The 17,946-nt window shown below is 43.7% G+C and overlaps 1 protein-coding gene and 1 long non-coding RNA gene across 4 annotated transcripts in view; both read left to right on the top strand.

Moving 5' to 3' along the window:
• The window catches only part of LOC116657835, a 45,516-nt gene extending 37,804 nt beyond the window's left edge, over positions 1-7,712 (top strand). Inside the window, exon 3 of the long non-coding RNA XR_004312972.1 lies at positions 7,576-7,712. This is a non-coding gene — a long non-coding RNA (uncharacterized LOC116657835). The remainder of the gene's footprint in view (positions 1-7,575) is intronic.
• Positions 7,713-9,178: 1,466 nt separating this feature from the next.
• The window catches only part of B4GALT5 (beta-1,4-galactosyltransferase 5), a 74,532-nt gene continuing 65,764 nt past the window's right edge, over positions 9,179-17,946 (top strand). The window contains exon 1 of one of the 3 annotated variants that reach the window (XM_032461356.1): positions 9,179-9,200. Coding sequence is in view for 2 of the 3 variants with exons in the window: in XM_032461354.1 (XP_032317245.1) it covers positions 9,344-9,704 (361 nt within the window). In the remaining variant the exon portion in view is untranslated. Of the gene's footprint in view, positions 9,201-9,245; positions 9,705-15,736; positions 16,067-17,946 lie in introns of those variants that run through there. The other 2 variants (XM_032461354.1, XM_032461355.1) reach the window with 2 other exon arrangements.

Genomic DNA, 17,946 nt, shown 5'->3' with positions numbered 1-17,946 from the left:
ATAGCTAATGTTTATTGAGCCCTGACCAAGCTCCAGGCACCCTCTATGTGGATTAATTTATTTAATCCTAATGACAACTCTATGGAGGTTGGTACAATTTATCAATCCCATTTTACAGATGAAAAAACTGAGGTTTCAACAAACTAAATAAAAGTTTAGTTTTGGAAGGTCTGGGTTTCAAACCAGAGGCCAGCCTCCAGAGCCCTGGGTCTTAACCACGATGCTTCAGCCCCTGTTGCTTATGGTGAACTGGAACATGAAACAGAAGAAGTAAAGGCGTGTGCTTGTTGAATGCAGTCCATGCATGTGTTCTGTAGGCATAGACCAAGTGGGGATTAATTCTGATTGAGGATGTTAAGTTTTCTTGCTTCTGCCCTTGCCAGCCACTCCCCAAAAGCCAGAGAAATCCTAAATCAGACGCTGTCAGTCTGCTTAAAAATTCCCATGTCTCCCACCTTATTCAGAGTAAAAGCCGTACTATGATCAACAAGGCCTTCTGTGATCGCCCCCCGACCCACACTACCTCTGATCTCGGTCCGCCTGCTCCCCTCACCCCACTCCAGCCACAGGGGCCTCCTCCTTGCCTGTCCCTCCCCTGGGCTCTTGTGTGAGCTGTAAGCTCTCAAGGAACCTTCCTGGTGGAGGTGAGGTCTGAGCTGAACCTGGCAGGGTATGGAGGTGTATATTAGCCTCAGAGAGTGGGAAGAGGAGGGGAGGTTTTCAGGGAAAAGAGTGTGTTTGTGTGTGTGTGAGAGAGAGAGAGGGAGGGAGGGAGGGAGAAAGAGAGAGAGGGAGAGAGAGAGAAGGGCAGGGAGAGAGAGAGAGAGAGGGAGAGAGAAACTGAGTGGAAAACAGTGAGGGGGAATGGGAGAGGTGGGCAGGGACTAGTTCATGCAGGTCCTGGCAAACGTAAGACAGTATTTGGATTTTCTCCTGAGGGCAATGAGGAGCTATGGAGGAGTTTGAGCAAAGGAAAGACACATCTGAATTTGCTTTTCCCCAGCTCGCTCAGTCCTTCCTGGGGGCACTTTGTTGCTCAGGACTTGCCATCTGGTTTGGCTACAGGTGACCTTCACTGTTCACCTCCATCAGTAACTCAAACAATATATGTATATATTTTAAAATTATGTCTTTTTCCTTTAGGAATATGTTTATGTGGGTGTTTATTTTTATTTTATTTTAAAATTTTTTAGAGAAGTTTTAGGTTTATAACAAACTTGAAGGGGAGATACAGAGATTTCCATATACCGCATAACCCCACAACATGCCCATTGTCAACACCACTCACCAGAATAGAACATTTTTTTTTTTAACCAAGGATAAACCTACATAGACACAGCATAATCACCCAAAATCTACAGTTTACCTTAGGCTTGTGCATTCACTTATGGGTTTGCAGAAATTTGTAATGACATATATCCATCATTATAATACCATAAAGAGTATTTTCACTGCTCTAAAAATCCTCTGTGCTCTGCCTGTTCATCTTCTCCCCTGGTGCCATCCCTGGCAGCTGCTGATCCTTATCTTGTCTCCATAGTTTTGCCTTTTCTGGAAATGTTATATAATTGGGGTCATACAGCATGCAGCCCTTTCAGATTGGTTTCTTTCTTTTAGTAATATACATTTAGGGGTTCTACTTTTGGGCTCTCATGACTAGTGCTGCTATGACCATTCATGTACAAGTTTTTGTGTGGACACGTATTTTTCAGTTCTTTTGGGTATATACCTCAGAGTGAAACTTCTGGGTTATGTGGTAACTGTGTTTAACTGTTTGAGGAACTACTTGATTTTTTTCCAAGGTGGCTGCGCTAGTTTGCATTCCCACCAGCAGTGCGTGATGGTTCCATTTTTTTCATACCTCTGTATATCTTCTGTGTTTTGAGTCACACAACTATATGACCATATATAGAGAACGAGTTGAAGAAAGGTGAGGATAGGGTGACCAGAGGGAGTGAGAGAGGAAGGCTGGTACCTGATCCTCCAGGGCCATAGGCCTCAGTGCGGTATTGAATTTTGTTGAGATTTCAGGGGGCAGCTCTTGGAGGCTTTTATGCTAGGAAGAAGCATGAACTGATTTGTGTGTGTGTGTGTGTATGTGTGCACTTTCATTGTTTCAACATTTATTCCCTAAATGGGTAATGATTCATAAGTTTCCCTCTCCCTGCAGCAGGTAACTACTGTTTTATTTTCGTGTATGTTCATTTAGAGTTTCCTTTTGAATACATATGCAAATACAAGCAGTCTTGTTTTCCCACTGTTATTATACAAGGTAGATATTGTCACACTTATTTTTTCACATAACCATGTATTTTAGAGACTTTTCCATATCAGTATATAGAGAGTTTCATCATTCTTTTTTTTCTTTTCTTTTCTATTTTACTGCTGCATAGTATTCTGTCACTGGACAGATCACAATTTATTTTGCCAGTGTCCCGTTAATGGACAATGAGGTTGGTTTTGATTTTTTTTATTATTACAACCCATGTTTTTAACAAATAATTCTATACAAATGTCATCTCACACATATGCAGGATTATTTGTAGGACACATTCCCAGAAATGAACTTGCTGGATCAAAAATGCATATGCATTTATCATTTTGATAGATTTTGCCAAATTACCCTTTAGAGAGGTTGGGCCAACTTATACCCCACCAGGAATTATGAAGGTTCCTGTTGCCTCAAACTCTCATCACTCAGTGTGTTATCAAGCTTCTAGAACCTTGCAAATGTGAGATGGAACATAGTGGTTCCTGTAGTTTTAATTTGCATTTTTTAGAAAGAGAGAGGCCACGCAGCTTTTCATATGTTTTAACAGCCATTTGAATTTCCTTTTCTGGGAACTGTCTATTGACATCTTTTTTTTCTTCTACTAGGCTTTGTCCATTTTTCATATCTGTTTCTGAGAGTTCTTCTTATGCAAAGGAGAGTAGCTCTTTGTGGGATGAACTGCAAGAATTTTTCCCTGGTTTGTCATTTGTGTTTTGACTTTGCATATGATGGGTTTTTTCTTCCTCTCTCTTTTTGTCATAAGTGGGGTTTTTTTGTTGTTGTTTTAACGTAGTCAAATTTATCAGTCTTTTCTTTTAGGACTTCTGGACTTTGAATCATAGTTGGAAACCCCTCTTTCATAGTTTCTTTTAGTATTTATAGTATCACTGTTTATATGTTTTTTAAATTCAGTCAAATGTTATTTTTCTGTATGTCTCATTTTATAGCTTGCTGTTTTCTCACATTATTGATACATAGAGAAGCTTTACTTCATTCATTTTAACTGCTGCATAGTATGCTATCATGTGACTAATAAAAGCACATTTTATTCGTGATCCTCTAACAATGGAATTTAGGTTGCTTGTCATTTTTCACTGTGACATCCAATGCTGCAGTGAACATGCTTGTATATATCTTCTTATGCTCACTTGCCAGAATTTCTTTGGAGCACAGAGCTAGAAGTAAAATTTCTGCCAATCTCTGGATGTAAAACAGTATGTGATTCTGATTATAGTTTGCATTTCCCTGATTAATCTGAGACTGAGCATCTTTTCATATGTTTATGGGACCTTTGGGTTACCTCTTCTCACAGAAATCCTTTTTCATTGGGATGATTGATTGTCTCCCCCCCCCTTATTTATCTATGAATTCTTTATAAATTCTGGGTATAATCCCTTTGTTATATTGGTTGTATCTTCTCCCGGTTTGTCACTTGTCTTTTCCTCTTTGTCACAGAGGAATATTCAATTTTGATGTAGTCCAATAGATTAATCTTTTCCTTTATAGTCTGTGCTTTTTGTGCCTGGTTTAGGAAATCCCTTTGTCTCCAAGGTCATAAAGATACTTTTCTATATGTCCCGTTAATCACTTTAGAGTTTGAAGAAAAAAAAATTTTTTGAAATCTAAACGATGCCAAAGGAGACTGAGATGCTTTCTTTCATGTTTGCTGAAATGGGGTTTGGCTTAAGAAAATGGAGAAACAGAGCTTTAACCTCTGCCTGTCCTGTAGATTCTAGTTCAGGGCAAGACGACCTTTGCTGTCACATGGTTGATTGATTACGGCCAGGCTCTGGGATGTTAAGACCCTAGAGTCAGATTTTCTCTCAATGCCTTTGATCAACACTCCTCATGCCTGCCTGTGACCCTAGAGCTTAGCTGCGGCCACAGCTCCTCCCTCTGGCCCCCATTACTCTGCTCAAAGTAGTGCTACTGGCTCAGAGGATGGGAGGAGGAGAAGCCGACACAGCTGTTTTTCCTTCCTGAGCCCATGACAATATCTGGTTGTTCCAGACACCTGCCACAACATAATGTCCTTGGCTAATTGGCTTTCCCTGTTGCTGACATGGGCGGCCTTTCCTCCAATCAGTGGGTGATATTTGGAGCCCTGTCCATCTCTTGGGAGTTGGGATATTTTCTCACCCCAGCAGAGCCCAGCTTTGGAATGTCAGCATTCTGCTCAGGAGCTGGGCTGGCAGGGGCAGCAGGTGGCTTGGAAATGAGAGTCCTCTGACCTTCCCACGGGAACTTTCCAGCAACTTCTCCGTGTAGAGCCATTTTAGGATCTTCCTAGGCCTCTGGCATTGTTACTTTTTAAAGACCCATCCACATCCCATTAAGCATAACAAAATGCATCCCCATGGCCTAGTAGATACAATTAGATGTAATCATGTGAGTTCAGAGGCGGATGACTAGTGGACCTAACATTATATTTTGTAGACATTTTAATTAAGCATTGATTAATTTCAATTTTTGCAGCTTCCTTTTTATATTCTGGAGTCAGTATTGGTCTCAAACATATTTATGTGCACTTGAAATATTAAGACTCTGGGCTCTGGCCTATGCTGTCCATTGATAAAACTGCCTGGCCCCCAGCTTTCCTTCATAAGACCAGATTTGCCAAGCCCACTACAGCCCACAGAATTCCCAAGCACTTACCAAGCACTCTCCTTTGTATTAAATCATGAACTGCTTCCAAATCTTCCTCTTGTATGTAATATTGAGGGACATTTGCAGAGATTCTTAGTCTTCTCAGCAGAATCAAGGAGTGTTTGCTGGACTTCCTTCATCTGGGTAAAATCCCGGATTGTGTCCTGAACCCTCTCCTACATATAAAATCATGAGATATTTGCAGAATACCATCTTGTGTGTACAATCTTGGCTGTTTGCATGACCCTCCTACTCTGTGTGAAATCAAGGAATATTTACAGAACACCCTTTTATCTGTAACATCATTAACTGCACACAGAGTTTCCTATGTTTGGTGTCATAGAATCTTTACAGAGCACCCTTGTTCCAGGTAGAATCGGAAATGAACACCCTCCTCCAAGTGGAATCATTAATTATTTGCAGACCCCTCTCCAGGATCACCAACTGTTTGAAAAATACATTGGAAAATCAAGGAAGATTTACATAGCTCTTTTCTATCTGTAGAATCATGTAATAGTTGCAAAGTTTCTTCCTAGGTATAAAATCATAAATGTTTACAGAGCACTCCCTGCATATAGAATTTTAAGGCATTTGAACAATTTTTCCTTCCTGTATATAGAATTGAGGAATATCTTCATGTATACAGATCACAGAATGTTTGCAGAGCCCCCCCTTTGTGGCTTGAACCTTGGACTGTTTGCAGAACACCCACCTCTTTATAGAAAGTTTGCAGAACCTCTTTGCTTATCATTTTGCAGTGTCTACAGTTCTTCCTCATCTGTATAGACTCAAGGAATGTTAGCTGAACCCCTTTCTTCTGTGTAGAATCATGGAATGTTACTAAGCAGCCTCTTCTGTATAGAACTTGAAATGTTTACATCCCTGCTTACATGTTGAAGAGAAGTAAGAGATGTAAAGGGTCATGAACAGGTCACGGACAGGTCACGGACGGTCTTGAAGGTCAAATGAAGATTAGACTTTCTTCTATAAGCTATAGAGTGCCACCGAAGTTTTTTAAATTAGAATAGTGACACGATGAATGAAAATTATGTTCCAGGAATCTTAATATAGTGAAGGGAGTAAGTGGGGTAAACTGAAGGGTGGTGGATTAAAAAATAATTTTTCAAAACAAATTAAAAATTAACGTACTGATTGATTTTACTAAGTGCAATGATCTGTAGCAAACACTTTAATAAAATAGACTCATTCTCCCGGGGTATTCAACTACACCTCATAGTCCAAATCTGGCCCACTGCTTGAAAATAAAATTTTATTGGTACACAGCCACATGTCTGTGGATGCTTTTTTTTTTTTTTTTTTTTTTTTGTCTGTGGATGCTTTTGTGCTACCATAGAATTAAGTGGTTTTGAGTGAGACTGTATGGCCTGCAAAATAAAAAGTATTTGCTATTCAGCCCTTTACAAAAGAAGTTTGCTTACCCGTGCTCTAGCAAGAAAAGAAATACCCTGAAGTTTTTTTAATGATTGGTTTTTTGGGAGTATTTTTTGGTTTTCTCACAGCAGACTCAGTTGAATTTATAAACAGTTTTATTCATTCATTCATTTAACTAATATTTACTAAAGATCTACTATGTACCAGGCCCTGATTTAGGCACAGAGGGTGCAAAGATGAAAAAAAAGGCATTTTCTTGCCCTCAAGGAAATGTGTAATCTAGCCATAACTGTCACATAATTTATAAGAAACCAGCTGTGTGACCTTGAGCAGGTTCCTTAATCCTCCTAGACTTCAGTTTCCTCATCTGTGAATAAGGGTGGTGCTAGTACCAACCTCAAGGATTATTGTAAGGATTAAGTAAATTTCTATTTATAAAGTTCTTAGAACAGTGCCTGACGCAGAGTAAGTGTGCTTGTTTTATTATGTACTTATAGGCGAGCATACCCACATGTACATATGTACGTATAAAACAGTGTGATTTGTGCTCTAATAGAGGTGTGTAGGGTTATTCTACTTAGGAGAATTTTATCAGTCAGGACTTAGTTCAGAAAGTAGAAACCACTCCAGGTATTTTAATCAAAAAAGGATTTGATGGTGGGGGGATAAATTGGGAGTTTGGGATTAGCAGATAAAAACTACTATATACAGAACAGATAAACAAATAGGTCCTACTGTATAGCACAGGGAACTATATTCAGTAACTTGTAATAACCTATAATGAAAAATAATATATATGTATAACTGAATCACTATGCTGTATGCCAGAAACTAACACAACATTGTAAATCAACTATATTGCAATTTGAAAAAAAAAAAGGATTTGATACAAGATTTAAGTGCCTGCAAAATCACCAGGAGGGCTGGAAGAGTGATCAGGGTGACCATTTTGTACTTTTGATTTTAAGTTTCTGGCATTAAAAAAAAGCTTGGTGTGCTCCACAGATGTCTGTTGCTTTTGCCTACCCAGCGTCTATTCCATTGGAGTAATTGCACCTTGGTTTCCCCTTGGAGAGCCATCCTTTCCCACTATTAGACATGTGATTATATGATGCTCAGCTTGCCTCCTGGCTGCAGGGGAAGGCATGTGACTAGGTCTAGCCAATCAGTACACTTCATCTCCTTAGTCACAGTAATTGGTTTAGGGCTGGCTATGTGACTGAAACCAGGTCAATGAAACTGATTATAAAACTCTTTTTTGGCAGGTGATTCTGTAGCTGTGGGAACCACGCGGTCAGGGGGAGCAGGTGAATCTGATGAAACCAACCCAAAGGAAAGCGGAATTAATATATGGAGAGAAATTGAATGCTGATGATATTACATGAGCTCCTGGGTCCAGCTATGCCTGAAGCCATGTAACGCTGCTTCAAGACATTATAGTCATTTAGTGCAATAAATTCCCTTTTTGTTTAAGCCAGTTTGAGCTGAAAGTCCTGACTAACACATTATGTCAAGAGAGTAGTTTACTAGTATGAGAGCCACTATACTAGAGAGTTTATGGCAGCATTATTCATAGCAGCCTCCAACTAGAAACTACCCAAATGCCTGATAACAGTTAACTGGCTAATCAACTGTGGTATATTCACACAATGGAATGCTATTCAGCAATTAAAGTGAATGACTTGCAGCCTCACTCATCAATATGATTGAATCTTACAAACATAATGCTGAACAAAAGAAGTCAGACATAACAGAACATACACTGTGATTCTATTTGTATAAAATGAGTGCCAGTGATGTTCTTTTTCTTGATCTGAGTGCTTGTTAAATGGGTATATTCAGTTTTAAAAATTCAGTGAGCTGTACACTTGTGATAGGTGTCTGCTTCTGTATGTATGTTATACTTCAGTTAAAAACAAAACAAAACAGAAAAACCTCAGCAGAAAAACTAACGAGTAAAAAGAATGGAAGGCCAGGACTGGATAGGTTCAGAGCTCAAATTATGTCATCAGGATTCAACTTCTCTTTGTTGCTTATGCCAACTTCTCTCCATATTGTGGCTTGGTCCCCAGGCTCCACAAGCTGATAAAATGGCTGCCATTGCTTCAGCCTCAGAACCTTTCATATTTATGTCTAGCATGAAAGAGAAAGTTGGCTTCTCCAAAAGCACAAATTTAAGTGTCTGGGAGTTGTCTCATTGGTTCTGACTCGTCCACCCAACTTTGAAACAATTACTATTACCAGAGGAATACAGTGTTTTTCTGACTGACCAAGGCTGGTTCACATAACAAGTCTAGAGGCAGAAATGGAGTCAGCAACCCCAGAGAAACCCACAGACTGAAAGCAAGAAGAGAAGGAAATTGGAGCTGTAGCAGAAATGAATGGATGTTAATGGCTAAAAAAGTTCAATAAATGCCTGGTACCTAGACTTCTTCTCTCAGCATTTCTAAAAATGCCCAGCACCTAGTTTGGTACTTGATATAAATACCTGTTGAATGAGAGAATCACTTCTATCAGTTAATACTCCTCAGGAGCAACCCTGTCATACCCTGTCATACCAGAATGTCATATAGACATTCTGCCATAGATGTTCATTGTGGCAGTGTTTGTATTGGACCACCATCCTTTATCCATACCCCTTGACATACATACTTTCATACCTTTACATACATACATACTTTCTTGTCTGGGATGGAAAAGACAGTGTCAGAATTTAGAAAAGGGATATAAATCAGCCTTTTGACTGCAAAGCCATAGTCCTCCATAGAGCCATTGCTGTTGGAGGACTTTTGCTAACTTTTGATACCAGTTCCTCATATCTTACTTTCTTTTTTCAGAGGAGCTTCGTGGCAGAGGAACAGAGCCTGGGGAAAATCTCATCATAGCAACTGTAAGTGAGGCAGGAAGTCATGGGAACTGTCAGCCACCGCTGCAGGGAGTGTAAATTGGCACACCCACTTTGGAGAACACTTGGAAATAGTCAGTTAAGCAGCTGTGCATATCCTACTACTCAGCAAATGCATTCTTGTATGTATGTGCTCTGGAGAAGCTCTTGCCCTGATGCGCAGGATACACACAGGAGGGCACTGTTATAGTTACCATCGCTACATAACAAACCACCCCAGACTTGGTGACGTAAACAGTAAACATTTTATCATGCTCATGGTTTGGAAAGGTCACGGTGGGGACTGCTTGTCTGAGGCTTCAGATGGGAGATCGAGGATGACTGGACAGCTAGGGGCTGGACTGTCTAAAGGTTTTCTCGCTTATCTGTCTGGGGATTGGTGCTGGTTGTCAGCTAGGACGTCTGCTGCGGTCTTGACCAGAGCACCTGTGTATGGCCTCTTCCTGTGGCGTGGACTTCCTCACAGAGTGGTGGCTAATGGCTCCAAAGGTGGGTGTTCCAATCAACAAATCAGAAGTTGCATTTTCTCAGAAGTTTTGCATGGTCATTTCCACTTCTTTTTATTGGCTGTAAGTGATTCACAATCCCACCCAGATTCAAAGGAAGGGGAATTAAAGAATGTCCAGAAGAGCATGGGGATGGGAAATCTTTGTAAATGACATTCTGCCATAGATGTTCATTGTGGCAGTGTTTGTATTGGACCACCATCCCTTATCCATACCCCTTGGGACCAGATATGTTTGAAATTTAGAAAATATCAGAATTTTGAAAGGTAGTATGGTATATGAATATTTATGAATATATGAATATTTATAGAACACCCCTTGAGAGGAATGGGTCACCCTGTAAGCAAAAATCTAAATATTTCCTCACTGGAACATATGAATATTCATGTCAAGTGCAATAAAGATTACAGATAGCCTTCTGTCTATTGAGGTCAAGTTTTGCCACTAAAGAAATTCAGGTCAGGTCAGGTCAAGTCTCGCTGACAAATAAATTATGAGAAAATGTTTAGTTTTTAGATGTTTTAGATTTTGAATTGTGGCTAAGGTTCTATGGACCAGTAATAGAAAAAAATTAGAAACAACCTAAATAGACATCATCAAGAAATGAATAAACTCCAGGTACATGTTTCATTGTGGCTGTGTCTTATAAAAATAATGTTAGAAAGCAAGTTGCAGAAGAGTATATTTGTGATCAGTTAGGATAAGCCAGACTACGCTGTAGTACAACAAACAGCCTCTGTATCTCAGAGGCTTAAAACAAAGTTTTATTTCTTGCTTATGCAAAATGTTCATCACTGGCCTGATGGAGTTGGAGGACTTTTCTCTTCACTCTGGAACTCAGCAAGCGGGGCAGCTGCTCTGTGGAATATTGATGGTCACTGTGGTAGCAGGACAAGAGGGACACATGGGCTCTTAAAGCTACTGGCAGGAAGTGATGTCTGTGATTTCTGCTCTGAGCCTCAGTTTCTCCTGAAAGGGCTGATTAATTACTACTGGCTGGAGGTTACTGGGGTGAACCTCACAGTCAATGCTCGGTCAACAGGTGTTCCTGGCACTGGAAGTACTCAATGCCAAGGCTCGTGGGGCCTGGAAAGCAGTTATGGACATGTCAACGATCTTTATCTGCTCACTGCCTCTGGGAGTTTGAACTGAGATAGTCATTGCTCTGTAATGTTATCACACTGCTGGAGATTAGTGTTTATGGATTGTGCAACAGGCTTCCTCAGGGCAGGTGCCTGGAACAGTAGAGTTTGAGGAGGTGGAGAGGGCATGGTGTTATTTCTAACTTACTTTAGGCTCTGGATCCTTTGTGTGTTTGATTTGGGCAAGCCGGTAATAGAGTGTTGGCAAGTACACAAGGCCCAACTCGTCCTCTTCTGGGATTTCTCCAGGAACCGCCCTTTGTTTAGACCACTCCTCTCCTCTAAAACCTTCAAGGGCTCCCTATGGCCCCCAGGGAAAAGTGTAAGAATAGGACAGATCCCACTGATTGAGCACCTGCTACATGCCAGACACTTTACAGACAGTATCTCAAATCCTCATGGCAACCTCAGGAAGAAGGAACTCTATGACCCTCATTTTACAGATGTGGAAATGGAGGCTCAGAGAGGTATAATGACTTCCCAAGGTCACAGAGCAAGGGTAAGGAAGAGGCAGGACTGGTTGGTCACAAGATCTTTCTGACTCTGGGGCCCCTACTGACCCACAAGTTTAGGGCCTCCCTGGTCTCATCCTGCCCCTTTTCCTTTTACTTGGAGTGACCAGCTACTCCAGGAAGGCTGGCCTCCTCTCACTGCCCCTGGAGCAAGCATGTCTCAATTCCCTTTCAAGGGCCATCTAGAATCTCACAGGACACCTCCCCAAACTGTTGATCACATGAGTCCCACCCTGATTGCATTGTATCATAGTTACTCACTTTCCTGTCCGTCCTTCCCTGGGCTGTTCTTCCTTCCACTTAAGTCACCTCTGCATCTGCCATGCCCAGCTGTGCTCAGTGCACACCTGCTATCTGTTCAGCATTCCTTCAACAATTACTGAGCACCTTCTGGGTGCCAGGCACTGTGCTAGATGAAAGGATACAGCAGAGAATGAAACAAAATCCTTGATCTCATGGAGCTTATGTTCCGATATGGAAGACAGAAAAGGAACAAATAAACACATTCATGTATAATATGATGTCAAGGATGAAAAGCACAATGAAGGAAAATAAACCTGAGTAAGGGGATAGAGAGTTCTGGGGTGAGGAGGAGGAAGATATTTTAGAGAAAAATCTCTTGAAGGAGATAACATATGAACAGAGACCAGAATGATGTGAGCTTGTTTGACTGAGAGACTGAAGAGTGAATGAATGAATGAATGAATGCTTGAGTGAGTTGGAAACCTAACTTGGAGATGAAAGGCAGTACGGAGGACAGAATTTGACATCTTCTTTTTACCCTGCCGTCAAAGAAAAAAAAAAAAAAACAAACCCCAATCAGTGCCTTGCTCTTTCATGTGGGACATGAGTCGAGACAAGTCATCAGTATATAGTCCAGAAGTGGGAAGGCCTCCCTGTTTCTTTTCACAGGGGAATTCTTTGCCCACCTAGGCTAGGGGAGAGGTGGATGGTGAAGGAATCCAACTGTGGAGGACATTTGTTATTTTGAGCCAGTTCTATCTCTCCCATCCCCTTCCTAATTGGAGCCCATTTTGGGTCAACCAGAGGAGCCAGACCCTCTTTTTTCCCCTGTCCCAGTGGGGTTAGAGGTACACATGTCCCTGAGATCCTTCCACCTCACAGCACTCTGAGGAGGTCAGTCTCAGGAGTGTCATTTACAGATGTGGAATGATGGAGTGAGGGGTTCCAAAAGATGCATCCAAGACCAGTTGGGGACCATCTTGGCTTTGTTCACAAGGGCAGAGGCACTTTTCCACGGCTTCCAGAGTACCCAAGTACCTACCTCTCTGCCTCCTTGGCAGAGCCACACTTTCTGCTCTGCTATTCAAAGGGGACTTCCTCAACTCTTGGCCCTAGGCGCTCCCTCTCTTCCTCTGAGCCAGCAGCCCACAGATGGTATCGAGGTGTGGTTTTGATTTGCATTCTTCAGAAGACAAATAAACGCAAGCATCTTTCCATGTGCTTATTGGCCAGTTGGATCTCTTCTATGAAATGCCTGTTGAAATCTTTTTTTATTCCTTGTGGCTTGTCAGTCTTTATCAATCTTCCTGTGTGTGTATGTGTGTGCGCGCGTGTGTGCGTGCGCGCATGCGTGCGTTTTAAACAATATTCTGGATGTGAGTTCTTTATCAGCCGCATATTTCTATTTCTTTTCCTCCTATGCAACCTATTCTTTCCCTTACTAGTGTCTTCGGATGAAGAGAAATTCTTATTTCAATGTAGCACAACTTATCAAAATTTTCCTTTTTGGTTGGTGTTTGTGTCCTATTTGATGAATCTTTGCTTATGCCAAGGACAGGAAGATGCTCTTCTGTTTTTGTCTAAAAGCTTTTTTGTTTTATTGTTCATATTTAGATTTACAATCCATCTTGGATTGATTTTGTAGATAGTATGAAGTAGGATTGATGAGTCTTTTTTTTTTTTTTGGAAATCCAATTGACCTAACACCAGTTCAGCTGGACAAAACATTGCATGGTGGTATATGGTTGTTCACTGTACCATTCTTTCAACTTCCCAATAGGTTTAAAAGTGTTTTAGATATAATGTTGGGGGAGGGGTGATGGAAAAAGAAAGGTAGCGGGACTATTGTAGATAAACAAATACTATAGGTATAATTCCAAATGCAATGTGTGAAGCCTGATTAGATACTGTTTAAAAAAAAAAAAAGGTATAAAAGACATTCTTTAAACCAAAGGGGAAATTTGAGAATGGACTGGATGTTACAGGACATTATAGTGTGATTATTCATTTTCTTAGGTGTGATAACATTATTGTGGTTGTGTAGGAGAATGTTCTTTTTCTTAGGATTTCTGTGGAAGTATTTGAAGCATGAAGTACCAATAAGGCAGCAACTAACTTTTGAATATTTCAGAAAAAATCTATACATATGAATATATAGATAAATCTGGAAAAATAGCAATCTAGGAGAGTGTACACGTGCTCCTGGCACTAGTCTTCCAAATTTTCTGTATGTTTGAAAATATTTTCTAAAGACAGGGGTGGGGAGGTGCCCTTGTGTGGTCCAAACAAAAGTAGTTGCAAATCAGATTATTCCAGCTAGTTTGAGATTTCTGGTCTAGGGCCGCACCTCTGCTATCTCACTCTACATCACATTCCTGTGGGGTAGGCAACACTGGACCCATTTCACAGGTAATAAATAAAAGCTAGAGGGTTAAAGTGACTTGCTCAAGGTCACAAAGCCAATTGAGACCAAGCTAGGATTTGAACTCATATCTGTCTGAGTCAAAATTATTTGCTTTTCTTTTTTGTTAAGCCTCTTCTCTCCCATCCGATTTCCCAGGGGGGCTGGTCAGCTGAGAACCCATGTGCATGTACTACTTGAATCCTCACAGCAACCTGATGCAGTTGTTACTAATAATATCCACTATTTTACTGAGAGACAGAGAGGTTAGGTAATTTGCCTAAGGTCACTCAGCTAAGAATGGTACAGACATTTGTCAAGGATCCAGGACAGTCGGGCTCTAGAACCCTTATCTGAAGTCACAGAAACACTGTAAAAAGTATGAATCACTTTAGGAATCAAAGCAGGATTATTGTTGGTTCTCACAGAATCCCTGCAAAGTCCTTTCTTCTTTTGCCTGCTTTGGCATTCCAAGGGGACACTTGCCTCCCCAATTCAGCTGGCAACTTCTTGAAGCTGGGCCTGGTTCTACTGGCCTTTGCCAAGAGTCTCTAGCTACTGCTCACTGCCTTCAGAGGTCTTCTAGCCTGGGGCATTGCTTTGGATATGGTGCTACAGTATACTATAAAGTTGGATACCAGTTTGTCTTCAGGATGGGAATTAGGGGCCAAATGGAATGCTGAGGCACTCATAACCTGGTCAACGGTCTGCCTTGGAAGACAGGTCATTTTTGATTTAAGCCCTGAACTGCATCTCTGTCTAAGAGCCTCAGTTTCCTCATTTGTGTGATAGGAATAATAAGAGTGCATATCTTAGGCTGCTGGGGTGATTCAATGAGATAAGTAAGTCCCAGTGTCTCTCAAGGGCAAGTCTTCTCACTGATAACTGTAAATGTTATGCTCCTTATGATTCTTTGTCGTGTGGATCCTGCCCAGATCTATGCCCTCATCCCATAGGCTCTCTCTGCCCCACTGGATTTCGTCCATGCTGACCTTGAGTCAACCTGGGGTCAAATCAGGCTTTTAAACCTCAGGGACTTTGCATCTGCTGTTCACCCTTTTACATCTCAGCTCATGTCACCCCTCAGTGAGGCCTTCCCTGACCATGGTGGCCTGCCTCCCAACATATTCTCTTCTTTTGTTGTGTTCATATCACTTATCAGTACCTGACATTATGAACTGATTTCTTTTTCTCCTCCCATTTGTATGTTAAGTTCAAGAAGACAGAATTTTGTCTGTTTTGTTCTCTGTAGCATCCCCAGCGCCAAGAACGATGTCTGGCATAAGTCTGGCTTTCAATAAATGGTAAACTGAATGAATGAATGAATGAATGAATGAACGAACGAATGAACGAACGAACGAAAGAATGAATGAAGGTGTATACCGAACCCCCATACCTACAATCCCTGCTCTTCTGGGTGACCAGCCGCGTCAGATATTGCAAATGGTCCCTTGACTCCCAGGTTGGGGGCGCCCATGCCTGAAGCCGACGGGCACTTGAGTGAGGCTCCCCGAAAGCCGGGGCGGCGGCCGTGCCAGGAGAGGGGCTGTCGCCTTTTGGCGACATTCCCTGCGGGCTATCGTGCCACCGCGCGGGCCAAACAGGGGGGTCGGGCGACAAGCGCGCGCGCAGGTCTTTTGCGACGGTGCCCGGCGGCGCTAGCCCCGCCTCCTCCCCGCCCCCGCGGCCCGCCCCGCCCCCGCCCCCGCCGCTGCGCTCGCTCAGGGCCGCTCAGGCCCCCGCCCGCTTCATGTGGCCCGGCCCGCGGCGGCGGGCGGCTGGGAGCAGCGAGGCGACGGAGAGCGGCGGCCGGCGAGGCCCGGGAGGTGGTGGCCAAGGCCCAGGCGGCGGCGGCGGCGGCCCGGGAAGCGGCGGACCGGGAGCGGCGGGAGCAGGCCTGGCCCGGCCCTCGAGCGGCCGCCTGGCTGCAGCATGCGCGTCCGCCGGGGGCTGCTGCGGCTGCCGCGCCGCTCGCTGCTCGCCGCGCTCTTCTTCTTCTCGCTCTCGTCCTCGCTGCTCTACTTCGTCTATGTGGCGCCCGGCATAGGTAGGAAGGGAGACTGGGACCCCGGGGGGATGCCGCTCTGGCCTTGAGGGGCCGCGGGAACCCCCGCCCTGCCCTGAGGGGACCCGGGCTCTCGGAAGACCCTCGGCTGGGAGGCGACCCTGAGCCTGGCCCTCAGAAGACTACGGGCACCCCGGCCCGACCCTCGGGAGACCCCACACCTGGCCCTCGGGAGACACCAGGACATTCCCGCCCTCTGCACCCCGACGGGCTCCGGCACCCCCTCCCCCCTGCCAGCCTCCCTCCCACTCCCTGCCCTCCTTTAACCCTATCCCCGCGCGAACCTGACGGTGCCTTCATACACACATACACGCGCGCCCACACCCTCATCGTGCCGAGACGCCCCCTTTCTCGCCTTCGCCTCCCTAGAACCCCACTTCCCGCTCCTTGGCTCGAAAACTCCCTTTCCCCCTCCCCGGGGTCTTCTCCGGCCCCGGTTCCCGGCATTCCACGGACCCCGAACCTCCGCGGCCCGCCCTCCCCTCCTCGCGGAGCCCCTGTGCCCGAGTCTCAAGGCGTCCCACCTTCCTGGTTTCCATCCATCCTTCCTCTCCCTCCTACCCGGTGACTCTACCGTTTCCTGCTCTCCCTCCCTCTCCTTTCTTCCCTCCACTTTCCCTTGTTACATCCACCTCCAGGTCCTCCTTCCCAACACACACATTCTCCTCCGCCAAGTGGCCAGATCCTTTTCCTAGCGGGGTGGCACCCTCCTCCCCCCGCATGGAGATCCACCCCCCATTCAATCTACTAACCCCTGAGCGTCCCACGCCTCCTCTCCATCCCCTCCCTCTGCCCCGCCTACCCCCAAGGGCACACCCTTGTCTTCTCTGCTCCCTTACCTCCTATGCTTCCCGGAATCCTCACCCCCGCTCAGGTCCTCAGCCACAGTTTCCTCTCGAATGAATACTTGGGGAAGGGGTGCTGTCTGGGCTCTTCCTTTTTTCCCTTTCTTTCCCTTCTGCTTCCTCCTAGCCTTGAGAATAGAAGGTGGCCCTCCAGTATCCTTTGGTACCTGCTCTGAGGCCAGAGGGGACATTTAAATTGGCCCTAGAGGAGGAGATATGACAAAGGACCTTGGGGAAATGGTGCAGGTGGGAAGGGAGAGTATTGGGAAAAGATAGAATGGGTACTCACCCTCAAAGGCATGTCCTTTAAAGAAAATAAAGACAGAGAAACTGAACCCTGCCTAAGGATAGACTGTCTTAAGACCACATAGCAGACATTTAGGACATGAAGAAAGAGATTAGAAGGAAATACAGTATGAGGGTTAAGGTCAGAGGACATTGAGGTCAGACTTGGATTCTAATCCTCGCCCTGTATGACCTTGAGCAAGTTACTAAGCCTCAGCTTTTCTCTTCTGTAAAATGGGGGTACTCACCCTAACTTCATAGGGTTTTAAGGATGGAAGTAGATAGACTCCCTTTTAAAGCACTTGCCACTGTATCTGATGCTTAGAGAGAGTTCAGGGGAAAAAAGCAGTTATTATATGTAGCTTTAGAGAAAGAAGGGAGTAGATGGAAGGTTTAAGGAATCTATTTGCCTGACTTGGCATCACCATGAGGCCCTAGAGAAAACCTCAGTTGAGGGTCAAAAATGATCAGAGGATGCTGTTGGGGGTGGGGCAATGAGAGTAAATTCTGCTATAAAAAGTCTGGATTATTTGGATGTTAGGAAAGAGTTCATGGTTTAACTCTAGGGAAATACCCTTTAGGGTTACAGTGACTAGGCCGTTCTCTGTTGGCCTGTCAACACTGAACTTGCTGAACAGAGAAATTTCCAGATAGAGCAGGAGATTCTCTTTTGACTTTTTTTTTTTTTAAGAGCATGTTTCATTTGATGGTTGATATTGATGGTTTGTGCTG

The sequence above is a fragment of the Camelus ferus genome, chromosome 19 (genome assembly GCF_009834535.1).
Source record: "Camelus ferus isolate YT-003-E chromosome 19, BCGSAC_Cfer_1.0, whole genome shotgun sequence".
In the NCBI taxonomy this organism is placed as follows: domain Eukaryota; kingdom Metazoa; phylum Chordata; class Mammalia; order Artiodactyla; family Camelidae; genus Camelus; species Camelus ferus.
Note: the sequence above shows the minus strand (reverse complement) of the source record. Positions and strands in the feature narration are given on the sequence as shown.